This window comes from Salvelinus fontinalis, chromosome 14, assembly GCF_029448725.1.
Source record: "Salvelinus fontinalis isolate EN_2023a chromosome 14, ASM2944872v1, whole genome shotgun sequence".
Taxonomy (NCBI): Eukaryota; Metazoa; Chordata; class Actinopteri; order Salmoniformes; family Salmonidae; genus Salvelinus; species Salvelinus fontinalis.
In genome coordinates, this window is record NC_074678.1 from 11,682,027 (window position 1) to 11,704,273 (window position 22,247).

At 43.7% G+C, this 22,247-nt stretch overlaps 1 protein-coding gene and 1 non-coding gene across 3 annotated transcripts in view; one reads left to right on the forward strand and one right to left on the reverse strand.

Moving 5' to 3' along the window:
* The first annotated feature begins 16,779 nt into the window (after nucleotides 1-16,779).
* LOC129869486 (mitochondrial import receptor subunit TOM70-like) overlaps nucleotides 16,780-22,247 on the forward strand; it is a 59,586-nt gene continuing 54,118 nt past the window's right edge. For both annotated transcript variants that reach the window (XM_055943944.1, XM_055943943.1), the window contains exon 1: nucleotides 16,780-17,098. In XM_055943944.1, the coding sequence (XP_055799919.1) occupies nucleotides 16,853-17,098 (246 nt within the window). In that variant the 5' untranslated portion in view covers nucleotides 16,780-16,852. The remainder of the gene's footprint in view (nucleotides 17,099-22,247) is intronic.
* trnai-gau (transfer RNA isoleucine (anticodon GAU)) lies at nucleotides 17,697-17,770 on the reverse strand. The gene has a single exon. It is a non-coding gene; the product is annotated as a tRNA-Ile (tRNA).

A 22,247-nucleotide genomic window follows, 5' to 3' on the forward strand; every position in this document is an offset into this window, starting at 1 on the left:
GTTATAGTAGATGTGGTCTATAGTAGATGTAGTCAGGGTTATAGTAGATGTGGTCAGGGTTATAGTAGATGTAGTCAGGGTTATAGTAGATGTGGTCTATAGTAGATGTAGTCAGGGTTATAGTAGATGTGGTCAGGGTTATAGTAGATGTGGTCAGGGTTATAGTAGATGTAGTCAGGGTTATAGTAGATGTGGTCAGGGTTATAGTAGATGTGGTCTATAGTAGATGTAGTCAGGGTTATAGTAGATGTGGTCAGGGTTATAGTAGATGTAGTCAGGGTTATAGTAGATGTGGTCTATAGTAGATGTAGTCACGGTTATAGTAGATGTGGTCAGGGTTATAGTAGATGTGGTCAGGGTTATAGTAGATGTAGTCAGGGTTATAGTAGATGTGGTCAGGGTTATAGTAGATGTGGTCTATAGTAGATGTGGTCTATAGTAGATGTAGTCAGGGTTATAGTAGATGTAGTCAGGGTTATAGTAGATGTGGTCTATAGTAGATGTGGTCAGGGTTATAGTAGATGTGGTCAGGGTTATAGTAGATGTGGTCTATAGTAGATGTGGTCAGGGTTATAGTAGATGTGGTCAGGGTTATAGTAGATGTGGTCTATAGTAGATGTGGTCAGGGTTATAGTAGATGTGGTCAGGGTTATAGTAGATGTGGTCTATAGTAGATGTGGTCAGGGTTATAGTAGATGTAGTCAGGGTTATAGTAGATGTGGTCTATAGTAGATGTGGTCAGGGTTATAGTAGATGTAGTCAGGGTTATAGTAGATGTGGTCAGGGTTATATTAGATGTGGTCAGGGTTATAGTAGATGTGGTCAGGGTTATAGTAGATGTGGTCTATAGTAGATGTGGTCAGGGTTATAGTAGATGTGGTCAGGGTTATAGTAGAAGTGGTCTATAGTAGATGTAGTCAGGGTTATAGTAGATGTAGTCTATAATAGATGTAGTCAGGGTTATAGTAGATGTGGTCAGGGTTATAGTAGATGTGGTCTATAGTAGATGTGGTCAGGGTTATAGTAGATGTGGTCAGGGTTATAGTAGATGTGGTCAGGGTTATAGTAGATGTGGTCTATAGTAGATGTGGTCAGGGTTATAGTAGATGTGGTCAGGGTTATAGTAGATGTGGTCTATAGTAGATGTGGTCAGGGTTATAGTAGATGTGGTCAGGGTTATAGTAGATGTGGTCAGGGTTATAGTAGATGTGGTCAGGGTTATAGTAGATGTGGTCAGGGTTATAGTAGATGTGGTCTATAGTAGATGTGGTCAGGGTTATAGTAGATGTGGTCAGGGTTATAGTAGATGTGGTCAGGGTTATAGTAGATGTGGTCAGGGTTATAGTAGATGTGGTCTATAGTAGATGTGGTCAGGGTTATAGTAGATGTGGTCAGGGTTATAGTAGATGTGGTCTATAGTAGATGTAGTCAGGGTTATAGTAGATGTGGTCTATAGTAGATGGGGTCAGGGTTATAGTAGATGTGGTCAGGGTTATAGTAGATGTGGTCAGGGTTATAGTAGATGTGGTCTATAGTAGATGGGGTCAGGGTTATAGTAGATGTGGTCAGGGTTATAGTAGATGTGGTCAGGGTTATAGTAGATGTGGTCTATAGTAGATGTGGTCAGGGTTATAGTAGATGTGGTCAGGGTTATAGTAGATGTAGTCAGGGTTATAGTAGATGTGGTCAGGGTTATAGTAGATGTGGTCTATAGTAGATGTAGTCAGGGTTATAGTAGATGTGGTCAGGGTTATAGTAGATGTGGTCTATAGTAGATGTGGTCAGGGTTATAGTAGATATAGTCAGGGTTATAGTAGATGTAGTCTATAGTATATGTGGTCAGGGTTATAGTAGATGTGGTCAGGGTTATAGTAGATGTGGTCAGGGTTATAGTATATGTGGTCAGGGTTATAGTAGATGTGGTCAGGGTTATAGTAGATGTGGTCAGGGTTATAGTAGATGTAGTCAGGGTTATAGTAGATGTGGTCTATAGTAGATGTGGTCTATAGTAGATGTAGTCAGGGTTATAGTAGATGTGGTCAGGGTTATAGTAGATGTGATCAGGGTTATAGTAGATGTGGCAGGGTTATAGTAGATGTGGTCTATAGTAGATGTGGTCAGGGTTATAGTAGATGTGGTCTATAGTAGATGTGGTCAGGGTTATAGTAGATGTGGTCAGGGTTATAGTAGATGTGGTCTATAGTAGATGGGATCAGGGTTATAGTAGATGTGGTCAGGGTTATAGTAGATGTGGTCAGGGTTATAGTAGATGTGGTCTATAGTAGATGGGGTCAGGGTTATAGTAGATGTGGTCAGGGTTATAGTAGATGTGGTCAGGGTTATAGTAGATGTGGTCTATAGTAGATGTGGTCAGGGTTATAGTAGATGTGGTCAGGGTTATAGTAGATGTAGTCAGGGTTATAGTAGATGTGGTCAGGGTTATAGTAGATGTGGTCTATAGTAGATGTAGTCAGGGTTATAGTAGATGTGGTCAGGGTTATAGTAGATGTGGTCTATAGTAGATGTGGTCAGGGTTATAGTAGATATAGTCAGGGTTATAGTAGATGTAGTCTATAGTATATGTGGTCAGGGTTATAGTAGATGTGGTCAGGGTTATAGTAGATGTGGTCAGGGTTATAGTATATGTGGTCAGGGTTATAGTAGATGTGGTCAGGGTTATAGTAGATGTGGTCAGGGTTATAGTAGATGTGGTCAGGGTTATAGTAGATGTGGTCAGGGTTATAGTAGATGTGGTCAGGGTTATAGTAGATGTAGTCAGGGTTATAGTAGATGTGGTCTATAGTAGATGTGGTCTATAGTAGATGTAGTCAGGGTTATAGTAGATGTGGTCAGGGTTATAGTAGATGTGGTCAGGGTTATAGTAGATGTAGTCAGGGTTATAGTAGATGTGGTCAGGGTTATAGTAGATGTGGTCTATAGTAGATGTGGTCTACAGTAGATGTAGTCAGGGTTATAGTAGATGTAGTCAGGGTTATAGTAGATGTGGTCTATAGTAGATGTGGTCAGGGTTATAGTAGATGTGGTCAGGGTTATAGTAGATGTGGTCTATAGTAGATGTGGCCAGGGTTATAGTAGATCTGGTCAGGGTTATAGTAGATGTGGTCTATAGTAGATGTGGTCAGGGTTATAGTAGATGTGGTCAGGGTTATAGTAGATGTAGTCTATAGTAGATTTCTTCAGGGTTATAGTAGATGTGGTCTATAGTAGATGTGGTCAGGGTTATAGTAGATGTGGTCAGGGTTATAGTAGATGTAGTCAGGGTTATAGTAGATGTGGTCAGGGTTATAGTAGATGTAGTCAGGGCTATAGTAGATGTGGTCTATAGTAGATGTGGTCAGGGTTATAGTAGATGTAGTCAGGGTTATAGTAGATGTGGTCTATAGTAGATGTAGTCAGGGTTATAGTAGATGTGGTCAGGGTTATAGTAGATGTAGTCAGGGTTATAGTAGATGTGGTCTATAGTAGATGTAGTCAGGGTTATAGTAGATGTGGTCAGGGTTATAGTAGATGTGGTCAGGGTTATAGTAGATGTAGTCAGGGTTATAGTAGATGTGGTCAGGGTTATAGTAGATGTGGTCTATAGTAGATGTGGTCTATAGTAGATGTAGTCAGGGTTATAGTAGATGTAGTCAGGGTTATAGTAGATGTGGTCTATAGTAGATGTGGTCAGGGTTATAGTAGATGTGGTCAGGGTTATAGTAGATGTGGTCTATAGTAGATGTAGTCAGGGTTATAGTAGATGTGGTCAGGGTTATAGTAGATGTAGTCAGGGTTATAGTAGATGTGGTCTATAGTAGATGTAGTCACGGTTATAGTAGATGTGGTCAGGGTTATAGTAGATGTGGTCAGGGTTATAGTAGATGTAGTCAGGGTTATAGTAGATGTGGTCAGGGTTATAGTAGATGTGGTCTATAGTAGATGTGGTCTATAGTAGATGTAGTCAGGGTTATAGTAGATGTAGTCAGGGTTATAGTAGATGTGGTCTATAGTAGATGTGGTCAGGGTTATAGTAGATGTGGTCAGGGTTATAGTAGATGTGGTCTATAGTAGATGTGGTCAGGGTTATAGTAGATGTGGTCAGGGTTATAGTAGATGTGGTCTATAGTAGATGTGGTCAGGGTTATAGTAGATGTGGTCAGGGTTATAGTAGATGTGGTCTATAGTAGATGTGGTCAGGGTTATAGTAGATGTAGTCAGGGTTATAGTAGATGTGGTCTATAGTAGATGTGGTCAGGGTTATAGTAGATGTAGTCAGGGTTATAGTAGATGTGGTCAGGGTTATATTAGATGTGGTCAGGGTTATAGTAGATGTGGTCAGGGTTATAGTAGATGTGGTCTATAGTAGATGTGGTCAGGGTTATAGTAGATGTGGTCAGGGTTATAGTAGAAGTGGTCTATAGTAGATGTAGTCAGGGTTATAGTAGATGTAGTCTATAATAGATGTAGTCAGGGTTATAGTAGATGTGGTCAGGGTTATAGTAGATGTGGTCTATAGTAGATGTGGTCAGGGTTATAGTAGATGTGGTCAGGGTTATAGTAGATGTGGTCAGGGTTATAGTAGATGTGGTCTATAGTAGATGTGGTCAGGGTTATAGTAGATGTGGTCAGGGTTATAGTAGATGTGGTCTATAGTAGATGTGGTCAGGGTTATAGTAGATGTGGTCAGGGTTATAGTAGATGTGGTCAGGGTTATAGTAGATGTGGTCAGGGTTATAGTAGATGTGGTCAGGGTTATAGTAGATGTGGTCTATAGTAGATGTGGTCAGGGTTATAGTAGATGTGGTCAGGGTTATAGTAGATGTGGTCAGGGTTATAGTAGATGTGGTCAGGGTTATAGTAGATGTGGTCTATAGTAGATGTGGTCAGGGTTATAGTAGATGTGGTCAGGGTTATAGTAGATGTGGTCTATAGTAGATGTAGTCAGGGTTATAGTAGATGTGGTCTATAGTAGATGGGGTCAGGGTTATAGTAGATGTGGTCAGGGTTATAGTAGATGTGGTCAGGGTTATAGTAGATGTGGTCTATAGTAGATGGGGTCAGGGTTATAGTAGATGTGGTCAGGGTTATAGTAGATGTGGTCAGGGTTATAGTAGATGTGGTCTATAGTAGATGTGGTCAGGGTTATAGTAGATGTGGTCAGGGTTATAGTAGATGTAGTCAGGGTTATAGTAGATGTGGTCAGGGTTATAGTAGATGTGGTCTATAGTAGATGTAGTCAGGGTTATAGTAGATGTGGTCAGGGTTATAGTAGATGTGGTCTATAGTAGATGTGGTCAGGGTTATAGTAGATATAGTCAGGGTTATAGTAGATGTAGTCTATAGTATATGTGGTCAGGGTTATAGTAGATGTGGTCAGGGTTATAGTAGATGTGGTCAGGGTTATAGTATATGTGGTCAGGGTTATAGTAGATGTGGTCAGGGTTATAGTAGATGTGGTCAGGGTTATAGTAGATGTAGTCAGGGTTATAGTAGATGTGGTCTATAGTAGATGTGGTCTATAGTAGATGTAGTCAGGGTTATAGTAGATGTGGTCAGGGTTATAGTAGATGTGATCAGGGTTATAGTAGATGTGGCAGGGTTATAGTAGATGTGGTCTATAGTAGATGTGGTCAGGGTTATAGTAGATGTGGTCTATAGTAGATGTGGTCAGGGTTATAGTAGATGTGGTCAGGGTTATAGTAGATGTGGTCTATAGTAGATGGGATCAGGGTTATAGTAGATGTGGTCAGGGTTATAGTAGATGTGGTCAGGGTTATAGTAGATGTGGTCTATAGTAGATGGGGTCAGGGTTATAGTAGATGTGGTCAGGGTTATAGTAGATGTGGTCAGGGTTATAGTAGATGTGGTCTATAGTAGATGTGGTCAGGGTTATAGTAGATGTGGTCAGGGTTATAGTAGATGTAGTCAGGGTTATAGTAGATGTGGTCAGGGTTATAGTAGATGTGGTCTATAGTAGATGTAGTCAGGGTTATAGTAGATGTGGTCAGGGTTATAGTAGATGTGGTCTATAGTAGATGTGGTCAGGGTTATAGTAGATATAGTCAGGGTTATAGTAGATGTAGTCTATAGTATATGTGGTCAGGGTTATAGTAGATGTGGTCAGGGTTATAGTAGATGTGGTCAGGGTTATAGTATATGTGGTCAGGGTTATAGTAGATGTGGTCAGGGTTATAGTAGATGTGGTCAGGGTTATAGTAGATGTGGTCAGGGTTATAGTAGATGTGGTCAGGGTTATAGTAGATGTGGTCAGGGTTATAGTAGATGTAGTCAGGGTTATAGTAGATGTGGTCTATAGTAGATGTGGTCTATAGTAGATGTAGTCAGGGTTATAGTAGATGTGGTCAGGGTTATAGTAGATGTGGTCAGGGTTATAGTAGATGTAGTCAGGGTTATAGTAGATGTGGTCAGGGTTATAGTAGATGTGGTCTATAGTAGATGTGGTCTACAGTAGATGTAGTCAGGGTTATAGTAGATGTAGTCAGGGTTATAGTAGATGTGGTCTATAGTAGATGTGGTCAGGGTTATAGTAGATGTGGTCAGGGTTATAGTAGATGTGGTCTATAGTAGATGTGGCCAGGGTTATAGTAGATCTGGTCAGGGTTATAGTAGATGTGGTCTATAGTAGATGTGGTCAGGGTTATAGTAGATGTGGTCAGGGTTATAGTAGATGTAGTCTATAGTAGATTTCTTCAGGGTTATAGTAGATGTGGTCAGGGTTATAGTAGATGTGGTCAGGGTTATAGTAGATGTGGTCTATAGTAGATGTGGTCTATAGTAGATGTGGTCAGGGTTATAGTAGATGTGGTCTATAGTAGATGTGGTCAGGGTTATAGTAGATATAGTCAGGGTTATAGTAGATGTAGTCTATAGTATATGTGGTCAGGGTTATAGTAGATGTAGTCAGGGTTATAGTAGATGTGGTCTATAGTAGATGTGGTCTATAGTAGATGTAGTCAGGGTTATAGTAGATGTGGTCAGGGTTATAGTAGATGTGGTCAGGGTTATAGTAGATGTGGCAGGGTTATAGTAGATGTAGTCAGGGTTATAGTAGATGTGGTCTATAGTAGATGTGGTCAGGGTTATAGTAGATGTAGTCAGGGTTATAGTAGATGTGGTCTATAGTAGATGTGGTCAGGGTTATAGTAGATGTAGTCAGGGTTATAGTAGATGTGGTCTATAGTAGATGTGGTCAGGGTTATAGTAGATGTGGTCAGGGTTATAGTAGATGTGGTCTATAGTAGATGTGGTCTATAGTAGATGTGGTCAGGGTTATAGTAGATGTGGTCAGGGTTATAGTAGATGTGGTCAGGGTTATAGTAGATGTAGTCAGGGCTATAGTAGATGTGGTCTATAGTAGATGTGGTCAGGGTTATAGTAGATGTAGTCAGGGTTATAGTAGATGTGGTCTATAGTAGATGTAGTCAGGGTTATAGTAGATGTGGTCAGGGTTATAGTAGATGTAGTCAGGGTTATAGTAGATGTGGTCTATAGTAGATGTAGTCAGGGTTATAGTAGATGTGGTCAGGGTTATAGTAGATGTGGTCTATAGTATATGTGGTCAGGGTTATAGTAGATGTGGTCAGGGTTATAGTAGATGTGGTCTATAGTAGATGGGGTCAGGGTTATAGTAGATGTGGTCAGGGTTATAGTAGATGTAGTCAGGGTTATAGTAGATGTGGTCTATAGTAGATGTAGTCAGGGTTATAGTAGATGTGGTCAGGGTTATAGTAGATGTGGTCTATAGTAGATGTGGTCAGGGTTATAGTAGATGTGGTCAGGGTTATAGTAGATGTGGTCTATAGTAGATGGGGCCAGGGTTATAGTAGATGTGGTCAGGGTTATAGTAGATGTGGTCAGGGTTATAGTAGATGTGGTCTATAGTAGATGGGGTCAGGGTTATAGTAGATGTGGTCAGGGTTATAGTAGATGTAGTCAGGGTTATAGTAGATGTGGTCTATAGTAGATGTGGTCAGGGTTATAGTAGATGTAGTCAGGGTTATAGTAGATGTGGTCTATAGTAGATGTGGTCAGGGTTATAGTAGATGTGGTCAGGGTTATAGTAGATGTGGTCTATAGTAGATGTGGTCTATAGTAGATGTGGTCAGGGTTATAGTAGATGTGGTCAGGGTTATAGTAGATGTAGTCAGGGTTATAGTAGATGTGGTCAGGGTTATAGTAGATGTAGTCAGGGCTATAGTAGATGTGGTCTATAGTAGATGTGGTCAGGGTTATAGTAGATGTAGTCAGGGTTATAGTAGATGTGGTCTATAGTAGATGTAGTCAGGGTTATAGTAGATATGGTCAGGGTTATAGTAGATGTAGTCAGGGTTATAGTAGATGTGGTCTATAGTAGATGTAGTCAGGGTTATAGTAGATGTGGTCAGGGTTATAGTAGATGTGGTCAGGGTTATAGTAGATGTAGTCAGGGTTATAGTAGATGTGGTCAGGGTTATAGTAGATGTGGTCTATAGTAGATGTGGTCTATAGTAGATGTAGTCAGGGTTATAGTAGATGTAGTCAGGGTTATAGTAGATGTGGTCTATAGTAGATGTGGTCAGGGTTATAGTAGATGTGGTCAGGGTTATAGTAGATGTGGTCTATAGTAGATGTAGTCAGGGTTATAGTAGATGTGGTCAGGGTTATAGTAGATGTAGTCAGGGTTATAGTAGATGTGGTCTATAGTAGATGTAGTCAGGGTTATAGTAGATGTGGTCAGGGTTATAGTAGATGTGGTCAGGGTTATAGTAGATGTAGTCAGGGTTATAGTAGATGTGGTCAGGGTTATAGTAGATGTGGTCTATAGTAGATGTGGTCTATAGTAGATGTAGTCAGGGTTATAGTAGATGTAGTCAGGGTTATAGTAGATGTGGTCTATAGTAGATGTGGTCAGGGTTATAGTAGATGTGGTCAGGGTTATAGTAGATGTGGTCTATAGTAGATGTGGTCAGGGTTATAGTAGATGTGGTCAGGGTTATAGTAGATGTGGTCTATAGTAGATGTGGTCAGGGTTATAGTAGATGTGGTCAGGGTTATAGTAGATGTGGTCTATAGTAGATGTGGTCAGGGTTATAGTAGATGTAGTCAGGGTTATAGTAGATGTGGTCTATAGTAGATGTGGTCAGGGTTATAGTAGATGTAGTCAGGGTTATAGTAGATGTGGTCAGGGTTATATTAGATGTGGTCAGGGTTATAGTAGATGTGGTCAGGGTTATAGTAGATGTGGTCTATAGTAGATGTGGTCAGGGTTATAGTAGATGTGGTCAGGGTTATAGTAGAAGTGGTCTATAGTAGATGTAGTCAGGGTTATAGTAGATGTAGTCTATAATAGATGTAGTCAGGGTTATAGTAGATGTGGTCAGGGTTATAGTAGATGTGGTCTATAGTAGATGTGGTCAGGGTTATAGTAGATGTGGTCAGGGTTATAGTAGATGTGGTCAGGGTTATAGTAGATGTGGTCTATAGTAGATGTGGTCAGGGTTATAGTAGATGTGGTCAGGGTTATAGTAGATGTGGTCTATAGTAGATGTGGTCAGGGTTATAGTAGATGTGGTCAGGGTTATAGTAGATGTGGTCAGGGTTATAGTAGATGTGGTCAGGGTTATAGTAGATGTGGTCAGGGTTATAGTAGATGTGGTCTATAGTAGATGTGGTCAGGGTTATAGTAGATGTGGTCAGGGTTATAGTAAATGTGGTCAGGGTTATAGTAGATGTGGTCAGGGTTATAGTAGATGTGGTCTATAGTAGATGTGGTCAGGGTTATAGTAGATGTGGTCAGGGTTATAGTAGATGTGGTCTATAGTAGATGTAGTCAGGGTTATAGTAGATGTGGTCTATAGTAGATGGGGTCAGGGTTATAGTAGATGTGGTCAGGGTTATAGTAGATGTGGTCAGGGTTATAGTAGATGTGGTCTATAGTAGATGGGGTCAGGGTTATAGTAGATGTGGTCAGGGTTATAGTAGATGTGGTCAGGGTTATAGTAGATGTGGTCTATAGTAGATGTGGTCAGGGTTATAGTAGATGTGGTCAGGGTTATAGTAGATGTAGTCAGGGTTATAGTAGATGTGGTCAGGGTTATAGTAGATGTGGTCTATAGTAGATGTAGTCAGGGTTATAGTAGATGTGGTCAGGGTTATAGTAGATGTGGTCTATAGTAGATGTGGTCAGGGTTATAGTAGATATAGTCAGGGTTATAGTAGATGTAGTCTATAGTATATGTGGTCAGGGTTATAGTAGATGTGGTCAGGGTTATAGTAGATGTGGTCAGGGTTATAGTATATGTGGTCAGGGTTATAGTAGATGTGGTCAGGGTTATAGTAGATGTGGTCAGGGTTATAGTAGATGTAGTCAGGGTTATAGTAGATGTGGTCTATAGTAGATGTGGTCTATAGTAGATGTAGTCAGGGTTATAGTAGATGTGGTCAGGGTTATAGTAGAAGTGGTCAGGGTTATAGTAGATGTGGCAGGGTTATAGTAGATGTGGTCTATAGTAGATGTGGTCAGGGTTATAGTAGATGTGGTCAGGGTTATAGTAGATGTGGTCTATAGTAGATGTAGTCAGGGTTATAGTAGATGTGGTCAGGGTTATAGTAGATGTAGTCAGGGTTATAGTAGATGTGGTCTATAGTAGATGTGGTCAGGGTTATAGTAGATGTGGTCAGGGTTATAGTAGATGTGGTCTATAGTAGATGTGGTCAGGGTTATAGTAGATGTGGTCAGGGTTATAGTAGATGTGGTCAGGGTTATAGTAGATGTGGTCAGGGTTATAGTAGATGTGGTCAGGGTTATAGTAGATGTGGTCTATAGTAGATGTGGTCAGGGTTATAGTAGATGTGGTCAGGGTTATAGTAAATGTGGTCAGGGTTATAGTAGATGTGGTCAGGGTTATAGTAGATGTGGTCTATAGTAGATGTGGTCAGGGTTATAGTAGATGTGGTCAGGGTTATAGTAGATGTGGTCAGGGTTATAGTAGATGTGGTCAGGGTTATAGTAGATGTGGTCTATAGTAGATGTGGTCAGGGTTATAGTAGATGTGGTCAGGGTTATAGTAGATGTAGTCAGGGTTATAGTAGATGTGGTCTATAGTAGATGTGGTCAGGGTTATAGTAGATGTGGTCAGGGTTATAGTAGATGTGGTCAGGGTTATAGTAGATGTGGTCTATAGTAGATGTAGTCAGGGTTATAGTAGATGTGGTCAGGGTTATAGTAGATGTGGTCAGGGTTATAGTAGATGTAGTCAGGGTTATAGTAGATGTGGTCTATAGTAGATGTGGTCTATAGTAGATGTCGTCAGGGTTATAGTAGATGTGGTCAGGGTTATAGTAGATGTAGTCAGGGTTATAGTAGATGTAGTCTATAGTAGATGTGGTCTATAGTAGATGTGGTCAGGGTTATAGTAGATGTGGTCAGGGTTAAAGTAGATGTGGTCTATAGTAGATGTAGTCAGGGTTATAGTAGATGTGGTCAGGGTTATAGTAGATGTGGTCAGGGTTATAGTAGATGTGGTCAGGGTTAAAGTAGATGTGGTCTATAGTAGATGTGGTCAGGGTTATAGTAGATGCACTTAACCAACAATGTAGTTCAAGAAATAGAGTTATGAAAATATTTACTAAATAAACTAAAGTAAAAAATAAAAAGTAACACAATCAAATTACATAACAATAACAAGGTTATTTACGGGGGTACGGTACCGACTCAATGTGCGGGAGTACAGCCTAGCTGACACAGTGGATCTGGGCCGATTCCGGCTGAGTGTCGGGGCACTCTCCCAAGTCTGGGCCACCTTAGGCAGTATTACTGTAAGGTTCTGTATTTATTTTCTTAGTCAACCATGTGTTCTGTTTCGTTGTGTTCTGGAACGTATCCCTGTTTCGTTGTGTTCTGGAACGTAGCCCTGTTTCGTTGTGTTCTTGAACGTAGTCCTGTTTCGTTGTGTTCTTGAACGTAGTCCTGTTTCGTTGTGTTCTGGAACGTAGCCCTGTTTCGTTGTGTTCTTTAACGTAGCCCTGTTTCGTTGTGTTCTGGAACGTAGCCCTGTTTCGTTGTGTTCTGGAACGTAGCCCTGTTTCGTTGTGTTCTGGAACGTAGCCCTGTTTCGTTGTGTTCTGGAACGTAGTCCTGTTTCGTTGTGTTTTGGAACGTAGCCCTGTTTCGTTGTGTTCTGGAACGTAGCCCTGTTTCTTTGTGTTCTGGAACGTAGCCCTGTTTCGTTGTGTTCTGGAACGTAGCCCTGTTTCGTTGTGTTCTGGAACGTAGCCCTGTTTCGTTGTGTTCTGGAACGTAGCCCTGTTTCGTTGTGTTCTGGAACGTAGTCCTGTTTCGTTGTGTTTTGGAACGTAGCCCTGTTTCGTTGTGTTCTGGAACGTATCCCTGTTTCTTTGTGTTCTGGAACGTAGCCCTGTTTCGTTGTGTTCTGGAACGTAGCCCTGTTTCGTTGTGTTCTGGAACGTAGCCCTGTTTCGTTGTGTTCTGGAACGTAGCCCTGTTTCGTTGTGTTCTGGAACGTAGCCCTGTTTCGTTGTGTTCTGGAACGTAGCCCTGTTTCATTGTGTTCTGGAACGTAGCCCTGTTTCGTTGTGTTCTGGAACGTAGCCCTGTTTCGTTGTGTTCTTGAACGTAGTCCTGTTTCGTTGTGTTCTGGAACGTAGCCCTGTTTCTTTGTGTTCTGGAACGTAGCCCTGTTTCGTTGTGTTCTGGAACGTAGCCCTGTTTCTTTGTGTTCTGGAACGTAGCCCTGTTTCTTTGTGTTCTTGAACGTAGTCCTGTTTCGTTGTGTTCTGGAACGTAGCCCTGTTTCGTTGTGTTCTGGAACGTAGCCCTGTTTCTTTGTGTTCTTGAACGTAGCCCTGTTTCGTTGTGTTCTTGAACGTAGCCCTGTTTCGTTGTGTTCTTGAACGTAGCCCTGATTCGTTGTGTTCTGGAATGTAGCCCTGTTTCTTGGTGTTCTGGAACGTAGCCCTGTTTCGTTGTGTTCTGGAACGTAGCCCTGTTTCGTTGTGTTCTGGAACGTAGCCCTGTTTTTTGTGTTCTGGAACGTAGCCCTGTTTCTTTGTGTTCTGGAACGTAGCCCTGTTTCTTTGTGTTCTGGAACGTAGCCCTGTTTCGTTGTGTTCTGGAACGTAGCCCTGTTTCTTTGTGTTCTGGAACGTAGCCCTGTTTCGTTGTGTTCTGGAACGTAGCCCTGTTTCTTTGTGTTCTGGAACGTAGCCCTGTTTCTTTGTGTTCTGGAACGTAGCCCTGTTTCTTTGTGTTCTGGAACGTAGCCCTGTTTCTTTGTGTTCTGGAACGTAGCCCTGTTTCGTTGTGTTCTGGAACGTAGCCCTGTTTCTTTGTGTTCTGGAACGTAGCCCTGTTTCGTTGTGTTCTGGAACGTAGCCCTGTTTCTTTGTGTTCTGGAACGTAGCCCTGTTTCGTTGTGTTCTGGAACGTAGTCCTGTTTCTTTGTGTTCTGGAACGTAGTCCTGTCTTTCATTTTTGTTCATTGATTTCACCTGTGTTAGTTACTCACCTGGTCTCATCAGCTCCTTATTTAGTTCAGTTCATTCTGTTTGTGCCTTTGTGAGGTGTTGTTCGTTTTGACTCTACTAAGCCTGTTCCCAGCTTGTTTGTGAGAACCAGTTATAGCCTTCAGTCCTAGTTTTGATTCACCTGCCTGTTTGCCTACCTGTGTATAACCATTGCCTGCCTGAGACCACGATTCCTGCCTTCTGCGAAGGCAAAATAAACACCTGCCGCGCTCTGCGTGTGAATCTACACATTATTCTCCATGAGTATTCATTACAGTTACTTATGGCTAGGATGCGGGGAATGAGCTCGGGCCAATTCCAGTGTTGAGTTATCTGGCCCAAATGTATTGCTTGGGGCTCGGGCAGATTGGGGCTACTCTCTGGCAGACGATTACACGGACCGCTTTATATAACATTTCATGATTTATTTATTTTTCCATATTTTCTCATTGTTTCTGTGATGAAAAAATACAATTAACATTTAAATTAAATCCTTTAAGAGTCCTGTTTAAGTAGTATTTTAGTATTTTGAAACTTTGTGCAAGGCAACTGATAGGCATTAAACACTTTGTGGATGGAGCCTCCCGAGTGGCGCATCGGTCTATAAGACATTGCACCGCAGTTTGTTGCTACAGATGCTAGATCGATACCCATGCCGGCAACGACCGGGATACCCATGAGGAGACGCACAATTGGCCCAGCGTCGTCCGAGTTAAGGGAGGGTTTGACCGGTCAGGATGTCCTTGTCCCATCGCGCTGTAGCGACTCCTGTGACGGGCCAGGTGCATGCACGGTCACCAGGTGTATGGTGTTTCCTCCGACATAACATTTATTTTTTGGTGGATGGGTATAATTTGTATGCATTAAAAGTATAATCGTAAAATGACTAAATCGGGTAATTTTGTATACATTTATTTGGTGTCAGATGGGCGTGGCTTCACAGCGGTTTCATATTTGAAGAAAATGGCGGAAAATATGCAGCCGAAGTCTGACGATAGCGGATACAAATTCATTGCTTTAACTAATTATGATAAATGTTGAGAAAATGTTGACCAAAGTAATAAAGTAATGACTTTTCAAATAAATTATCTTACACGTTATGTTGGCTGACAATTTGTTAGCTACGCTTTCCTTATGAACCACATAGCAAATCATTACAGCAGTATGTACGTTACCTAACGTTAGTTGGCTACTTATACATCAAACTTGTGTGAGGGTTGAAAATATGCTTGGCCTATAATAGGGGTGTCTGTGTGTGTGTGTGCTGGAAGTAACATTTTGCTTAGCCTCTACTTTGACAGGACAGCTCGGAAGCAGGAACTAACTCTGTCTTAGTATATAAGAAGAACTCTGTATGAATAAGTTAGTTCTCTGCTTTACCCTGCGTGGTGATACAGTGAACCCGTATATACGAAAATTGCATTTACCATTTATCGCTTGAGTTGAATAAAAATACTTAAAAGTATATTCGGTGACTCTGAATCACATTTTATCCTGATACCAGAGTTGATTGACGCAACCCTTATCACTTGCCAGTATATTAACTACAGGCTAACTAACTACCCAACGTTTATTGACTTGATTAGTCCCGTCATTCTTAGCTTCGCTAAATGGTATCGTTGTTGTGCGTTCTCAATGGACATTCGAGTGCTTTCGTAAATTCTCTCTGGCTATCTACTCCGACGTTACCAGAGCACAGAATAACTGTGAATTTACAAGCGCTCAACACCAGTTGAATATGGCCGGTGTCAGTAAACTTAGCAAAAAAGCGTAATAAAATTGTTGCCAGCAGTACAGTTACAGTCACCAACGCTTGGGTTAACAAGAAAACTGCCTAACCAGCTCTGCTAGGGGGAGTCAAATGGTCAGTGGTCTCATTTGTGTCTGGAAGTAGCTAGCAAGCTAGCCAACGTTAGCTCGGGTGCTTGACTGCCGTTGTAAGGTCAGAACGCTCAAATCAACCCTACTCCTGTCCAGTGTGCGCTCCGAGAGCGAAACTCTGAATTTACAAACACAATCTGACAATGCTCTGAATTTAAGAGCGCACTCTGGTACTCCAGATTTAAATTTAAGAACACACCCGAAGTTGTAAAATGTATAACTAGTCATTTGTTTTGCTAACTAGCTTGCAAGAGGTTGCACAGCAACAGTATCAACTTCCAGTAGACAGGCGAAGAGCTATACGCTCAACTGAAAGGATACCATTCGTTGACAGCATACTAAAATGAAAAAAATAGTATATAGTGTATACTCATTAAGTATGTAGTATACAGTATGTTAGTATGGGTATTTGGACGCAGCTTTGGTCTCAATATGACACCTTGTTAAAATGTCCCCCCTTATCTCAGCTCGCTGGTGACCATAGCAGCACCTACCTGTAGCACGTGCTCCAGCAGGTATATCTCTCTGGTCACCCCCAAAACCAATTCCTCCTTTGGCTGCCTCTCCTTCCAGTTCTCTGCTGCCAATGACTGGAACGAACTACAAAAATCCCTGAAACTGGAAACACTTATCTCCCTCACTAGCTTTAAGCACCAACTGTCAGAGCAGCTCATAGATTACTGCACCTGTACATAGCCCATCTATAATTTAGCCCAAACAAGTACCTCTTTCCCTACTGTATTTATTTCTTTATTTTGCTCCTTTGCACCCCATTATTTCTATTTCTACTTTGCACATTATTCCACTGCAAATCAACCATTCCAGTGTTTTACTTGCTATATTGTATTTACTTTGCCACCATGGCCTTATCTCACCTCACTTGCTCACATTGTATATAGACTTATTTTTCTACTGTATTATTGACTGTATGTTTGTTTTACTCCATGTGTAACTATGTGTTGTTGTATGTGTCGAACTGCTTTGCTTTATCTTGGCCAGGTCGCAATTGTAAATTAGAACTTGTTCTCAACTTGTCTACTTGGTTAAATAAAGGTGAAATAAATGTAAAAAATAAAATGTTTTTAAAATAAAGGTTAATAACATGAACAGTTTATGTGAGTGTTAAATAATGACCATCTTTATCAGTGGTAAAGCACAACAAATAAAGACATACTGTCTCATAGTCAAGGTAGGTCTGTTGATATGAATTTGTTGCAGCCTCCATTACATACAACGTACACTAGATGGGGCCGTTGCACTGCATGTCATTTTGTAGTGGTGAGTTTGTTGTTGTTGTCCTGTGTAGTCCGGAAGTACAGAGTACCCCGCCCCGGTTGCAGTTGCACAGCGCCCGCCAGTATCCCAAGATTCCACTGTTCCTGCTATGACCTCGCCGATAACGGAGTCGGTAGTGTAAGCAGTGTTGTGTGCTCTCCTTGCGTGGTGGATGATGGCCGCTTCAAAGCCCGTTGAGCCGCAGTCCGGGAGCAGTCTCCCCCGCTGGCAGCTGGCCCTCCTGATCGGAACCCCCATAGTCCTGGGTGTAGGAGCTGTTTACCTGTGGAACCGCAGCAAGACGAAGGACTCACCGGGGAAACGGAATGGGGAACGGACAACTCCAGAAGGCAGCGCGAGCCCCGTCCAGGGCCAAGACGGCGCAGCTAACCGAGCTAGTCGCGAGCTGGAGGACATGGTATGAATCTCTGTCTCTCCTAGATATTACTCTGCTTTACTTCACTTCTCCTGCCCAGACGGCTACTAGCTATAACACTAAATCCTTGTTCCTTGAGCATAATTTGTTCAGTACCGAAATACATTCAAGGACAGACTGTCAATGAATCCCACCAACATTTAGCAGATGGCCGCTAACTAGCTAGGTAGCTAACTAGAATGGTAAAAAGCACGCTAACTAACGTTAACTGTGTGCCTAAATAACAATTTCAATTTAGTAAACTAAGGGGATAATACTAAGTCATATTTAACGTGGTATGACCAAAATATGTAGCTAACTAGTTAGTTGGGTGAACTGCGAGCCAAGCACATGTTTTACTAATGCTATAGAGCCATCAAGAAGTATTCATACCCCTGGACTTTTTTAATTTAACATTTAACTAGGCAAGTCAGTTAAGAACAAATAATTATTTACATTGACAGCCTAGGAACAGTGGGTCAACTGTCTTGTTCAGGTGCAGAACAACAGATTTGTACCTTGTCAGCTCGGGGATTCGATCTCGCAACCTTTCGGTCCAACTCTCTAACCACTAGGCTACCTGCCGCCCCAAAATAGATCTGGGCTAATACGGGTATCAAACCCGCGAGCTTCGCGTTATCAGCACAATGCTCTAACCAACTGAGCTAACCGGCCTTTTTATTTCATCTTTATTTAACCAGGTAGGCCAGTTGAGAACAAGTTCTCATTCACAACTGCAAAACGTTAATTACTTTGCCAAATCTTTTACAGTATTGATTTAGTGCCTTGTTGCAAACAGGGTACATGTTTTGGAATATTTTTTATTCTGTACAGGCTTCCTTCTTTTCACTCTGTCATTTAGGTGTAGTATTGTGGAGTATCTACAATACTGTTGATCCATCCTCAGTTTTCTCCTATCACAGCCATTAAACTCTGTAACTGTTTTAAAGTCACCATTGGCCACATAGTGAAATCCCTGAGCGGTTTCCTTCCTCTCCGGCAACTGAGTTAGGAAGGACGCCTGTATCTTTGTAGTAACTGGGTATATTGATACACCAGCCAAAATGTAATTAATAACTTCATCATGCTCAAAGGGATATTCAATGTCTGCTTTTTATTTGATTTTACCATCTACCAATAGGTGCCTTTCTTTGCGAGACATTGTAAAACATCCCTGGTCTTTGTGGTTGAATCTGTGATTGAAATTCACTGCTGGACTGAGGGACCTTACAGATGTAGTCATTCAAAATCCTGTTAAACACTATTATTACACACAGAGTGAGTCCATGCAACTTATTACGTGACTTGTTAAGCACATTTTTACTCCTGAACTTATTCAGCGGTTGAATACTTATTGACTCAAGACATATATATTTTTCATTTTTTTATTAATTTGTAACAATTTCAAAAAAACATAATTCACTTTGACATTATGGGGTATTGTGTGTGTAGGTCAGTGACCAAAGCAATCTCAATTATATCCCTTTTTTAAATTCAGGCTGTGTAACAACAAAATGTGGGAAAAAGTCAAGGGGTGTGAATATGTTCTGAAGGCATTGAGTCACCTTGCTTTTCCTTTCGTTTACTCGTTAGCTAACAAGTCAATCACCACACACTACGGCTGGGCAGAACTCCTGGTCATTGTAGCTCGTTGATTGGTCTCTGTGATTGCCCTTGTTCCCATAGTTGGTAAGGGAGGGACAGATCTTAATTGGTTTCAGACAGGGAAGGGTTTGCCAGTCGAACAAAAAGTCTGATCCTGAATCTGCATTTAAGGGTAGCTACATAGTTGTGTCGTCTTGTTGTGTTACGTGCTTGTACACATTCACATAACCCACTCAATGTGACAAGTCCACAGTCAGTGTTGTATGGAAACCCTTCCAATGCACTGCCTCACTCCATGTTGAGGTCATTTGTAACCTGCTAGCCACACCCAACATGAGTCCACAGTTCAAAGTCTCTCCTCATTTGAATGAATTCTGTGATGAGCTTGACGTCTCGCTATCCAGGTGAGCTGCCAATGAGTAAGTCTCACAATCATACCATTATTGTGGATTGTCATATTAATATAATAGTTTGATTAAAACATTTGCGTGGTTTGCAAGAACGATTTCCATAATAATCCTGTTTACATGGACTGAAATCAGGCTACCTGTCGGGACTTCGTCAATCAAAATAAACGTTCTACCACAGCGACCATGTTCTTTTTGGGAAGCTTATTTGATTTGATAAAATGTGTATGTTTACTAAAATGCATACTCACCTCACTCGCCCTGAACAGGGAGGCCCACTCGCCCTAAAGAGGGAGGCTGCCTTCTCTCTGTTAACGTGCTTGTACACAGGAGTGTCTGGGGCAGTACAGGCGGTGTCTGGGGCAGTACAGGCGGTGTCTGGGGCAGTACAGGCGGTGTCTGGGGCAGTACAGGCGGTGTCTGGGGCAGTACAGGCGGTGTCTGGGGCAGTACAGGCGGTGTCTGGGGCAGTACAGGCGGTGTCTGGGGCAGTACAGGCGGTGTCTGGGGCAGTACAGGCGGTGTCTGGGGCAGTACAGGCGGTGTCTGGGGCAGTACAGGCGGTGTCTGGGGCAGTACAGGCGGTGTCTGGGGCAGTACAGGCGGTGTCTGGGGCAGTAAGCCAAAACACTGGTGGATGATGCTCGGGAGAGACGGCGGTGGGTGATGCTCGGGAGAGACGGCGGTGGGTGATGCTCGGGAGAGACGGCGGTGGGTGATGCTCGGGAGAGACGGCGGTGGGTGATGCTCGGGAGAGACGGCGGTGGGTGATGCTCGGGAGAGACGGCGGTGGGTGATGCTCGGGAGAGACGGCGGTGGGTGATGCTCGGGAGAGACGGCGGTGGGTGATGCTCGGGAGAGACGGCGGTGGGTGATGCTCGGGAGAGACGGCGGTGGGTGATGCTCGGGAGAGACGGCGGTGGGTGATGCTCGGGAGAGACGGCGGTGGGTGATGCTCGGGAGAGACGGCGGTGGGTGATGCTCGGGAGAGACGGCGGTGGGTGATGCTCGGGAGAGACGGCGGTGGGTGATGCTCGGGAGAGACGGTGGTGGGTGATGCTCGGGAGAGACGGTGGTAGGAGCATCCAGAGGGGGGGGGGGGGGGGGGGGGGGTAGGTATCCTATGGAAAGGAGAAGGGCCACAGTCTGGTTTCAGTTGGCTTGGGATTTTGAAATACTTGCTACACCAGACGTTAATGGTTATATGTAGGTGGGATCAATTTAAGGTTGGATATGAGCCAGCGCCAGGGAAAGGCAATGGCATGGCTGCCGGCACTGATAAGGTTGGAGAGCTGTGGATTAGTGAGGAATCGAGGGCCGAGGTCAGGGCACATTAAAGGAGAAGGAACAGTTTATTACCTACATCACTTAACTTCCTGCCTAGCAATACAGATGTTATGTTTAGTGAGGAGGAGGAGACTCTGCCTAAAGGGGATGTTTATATATTTGGGAACGTGTCTTTGTCTGTTCAGCTGTCTGACACATTGGGCTACTAACTCTGTCTCTCTCCCTTCCATCCTGTAGAGTCCTCTGGACCGGGCCCAGGGTGTTACTAACTCTGTCTCTCTCCCTTCCATCCTGTAGAGTCCTCTGGACCGGGCCCAGGGTGCTACTAACTCTGTCTCTCTCCCTTCCATCCTGTAGCGTCCTCTGGACCGGGCCCAGGGTGCTACTAACTCTGTCTCTCATTTCCATCCTGTAGAGTCCTCTGGACCGGGCCCAGGGTGCTACTAACTCTGTCTTTCTCCCTTCCATCCTGTAGAGTCCTCTGGACCGGGCCCAGGGTGCTACTAACTCTGTCTCTCATTTCCATCCTGTAGAGTCCTCTGGACCGGGCCCAGGGTGCTACTAACTCTGTCTCTCTCCCTTCCATCCTGTAGAGTCCTCTGGACCGGGCCCAGGGTACTACTAACTCTGTCTCTCCCTTCCATCCTGTAGCGTCCTCTGGACCGGGCCCAGGGTGCTACTAACTCTGTCTCTCTCCCTTCCATCCTGTAGAGTCCTCTGGACCGGGCCCAGGGTGCTACTAACTCTGTCTCTCCCTTCCATCCTGTAGAGTCCTCTGGACCGGGCCCAGGGTGTTACTAACTCTGTCTCTCCCTTCCATCCTGTAGAGTCCTCTGGACCGGGCCCAGGGTGCTACTAACTCTGTCTCTCCCTTCCATCCTGTAGCGTCCTCTGGACCGGGCCCAGGGTGCTACTAACTCTGTCTCTCTCCCTTCCATCCTGTAGAGTCCTCTGGACCGGGCCCAGGGTGCTACTAACTCTGTCTCTCCCTTCCATCCTGTAGCGTCCTCTGGACCGGGCCCAGGGTGCTACTAACTCTGTCTCTCTCCCTTCCATCCTGTAGCGTCCTCTGGACCGGGCCCAGGGTGCTACTAACTCTGTCTCTCTCCCTTCCATCCTGTAGAGTCCTCTGGACCGGGCCCAGGGTGCTACTAACTCTGTCTCTCTCCCTTCCATCCTGTAGAGTCCTCTGGACCGGGCCCAGGGTGATACTAACTCTGTCTCTCTCCCTTCCATCCTGTAGAGTCCTCTGGACCGGGCCCAGGGTGCTACTAACTCTGTCTCTCTCACTTCCATCCTGTAGAGTCCTCTGGACCGGGCCCAGGGTGTTACTAACTCTGTCTCTCCTTTCCATCCTGTAGAGTCCTCTGGACCGGGCCCAGGGTGCTACTAACTCTGTCTCTCCCTTCCATCCTGTAGAGTCCTCTGGACCGGGCCCAGGGTGTTACTAACTCTGTCTCTCCCTTCCATCCTGTAGAGTCCTCTGGACCGGGCCCAGGGTGCTACTAACTCTGTCTCTCCCTTCCATCCTGTAGCGTCCTCTGGACCGGGCCCAGGGTGCTACTAACTCTGTCTCTCTCCCTTCCATCCTGTAGAGTCCTCTGGACCGGGCCCAGGGTGCTACTAACTCTGTCTCTCCCTTCCATCCTGTAGAGTCCTCTGGACCGGGCCCAGGGTGTTACTAACTCTGTCTCTCCCTTCCATCCTGTAGCGTCCTCTGGACCGGGCCCAGGGTACTACTAACTCTGTCTCTCCCTTCCATCCTGTAGCGTCCTCTGGACCGGGCCCAGGGTGCTACTAACTCTGTCTCTCTCCCTTCCATCCTGTAGAGTCCTCTGGACCGGGCCCAGGGT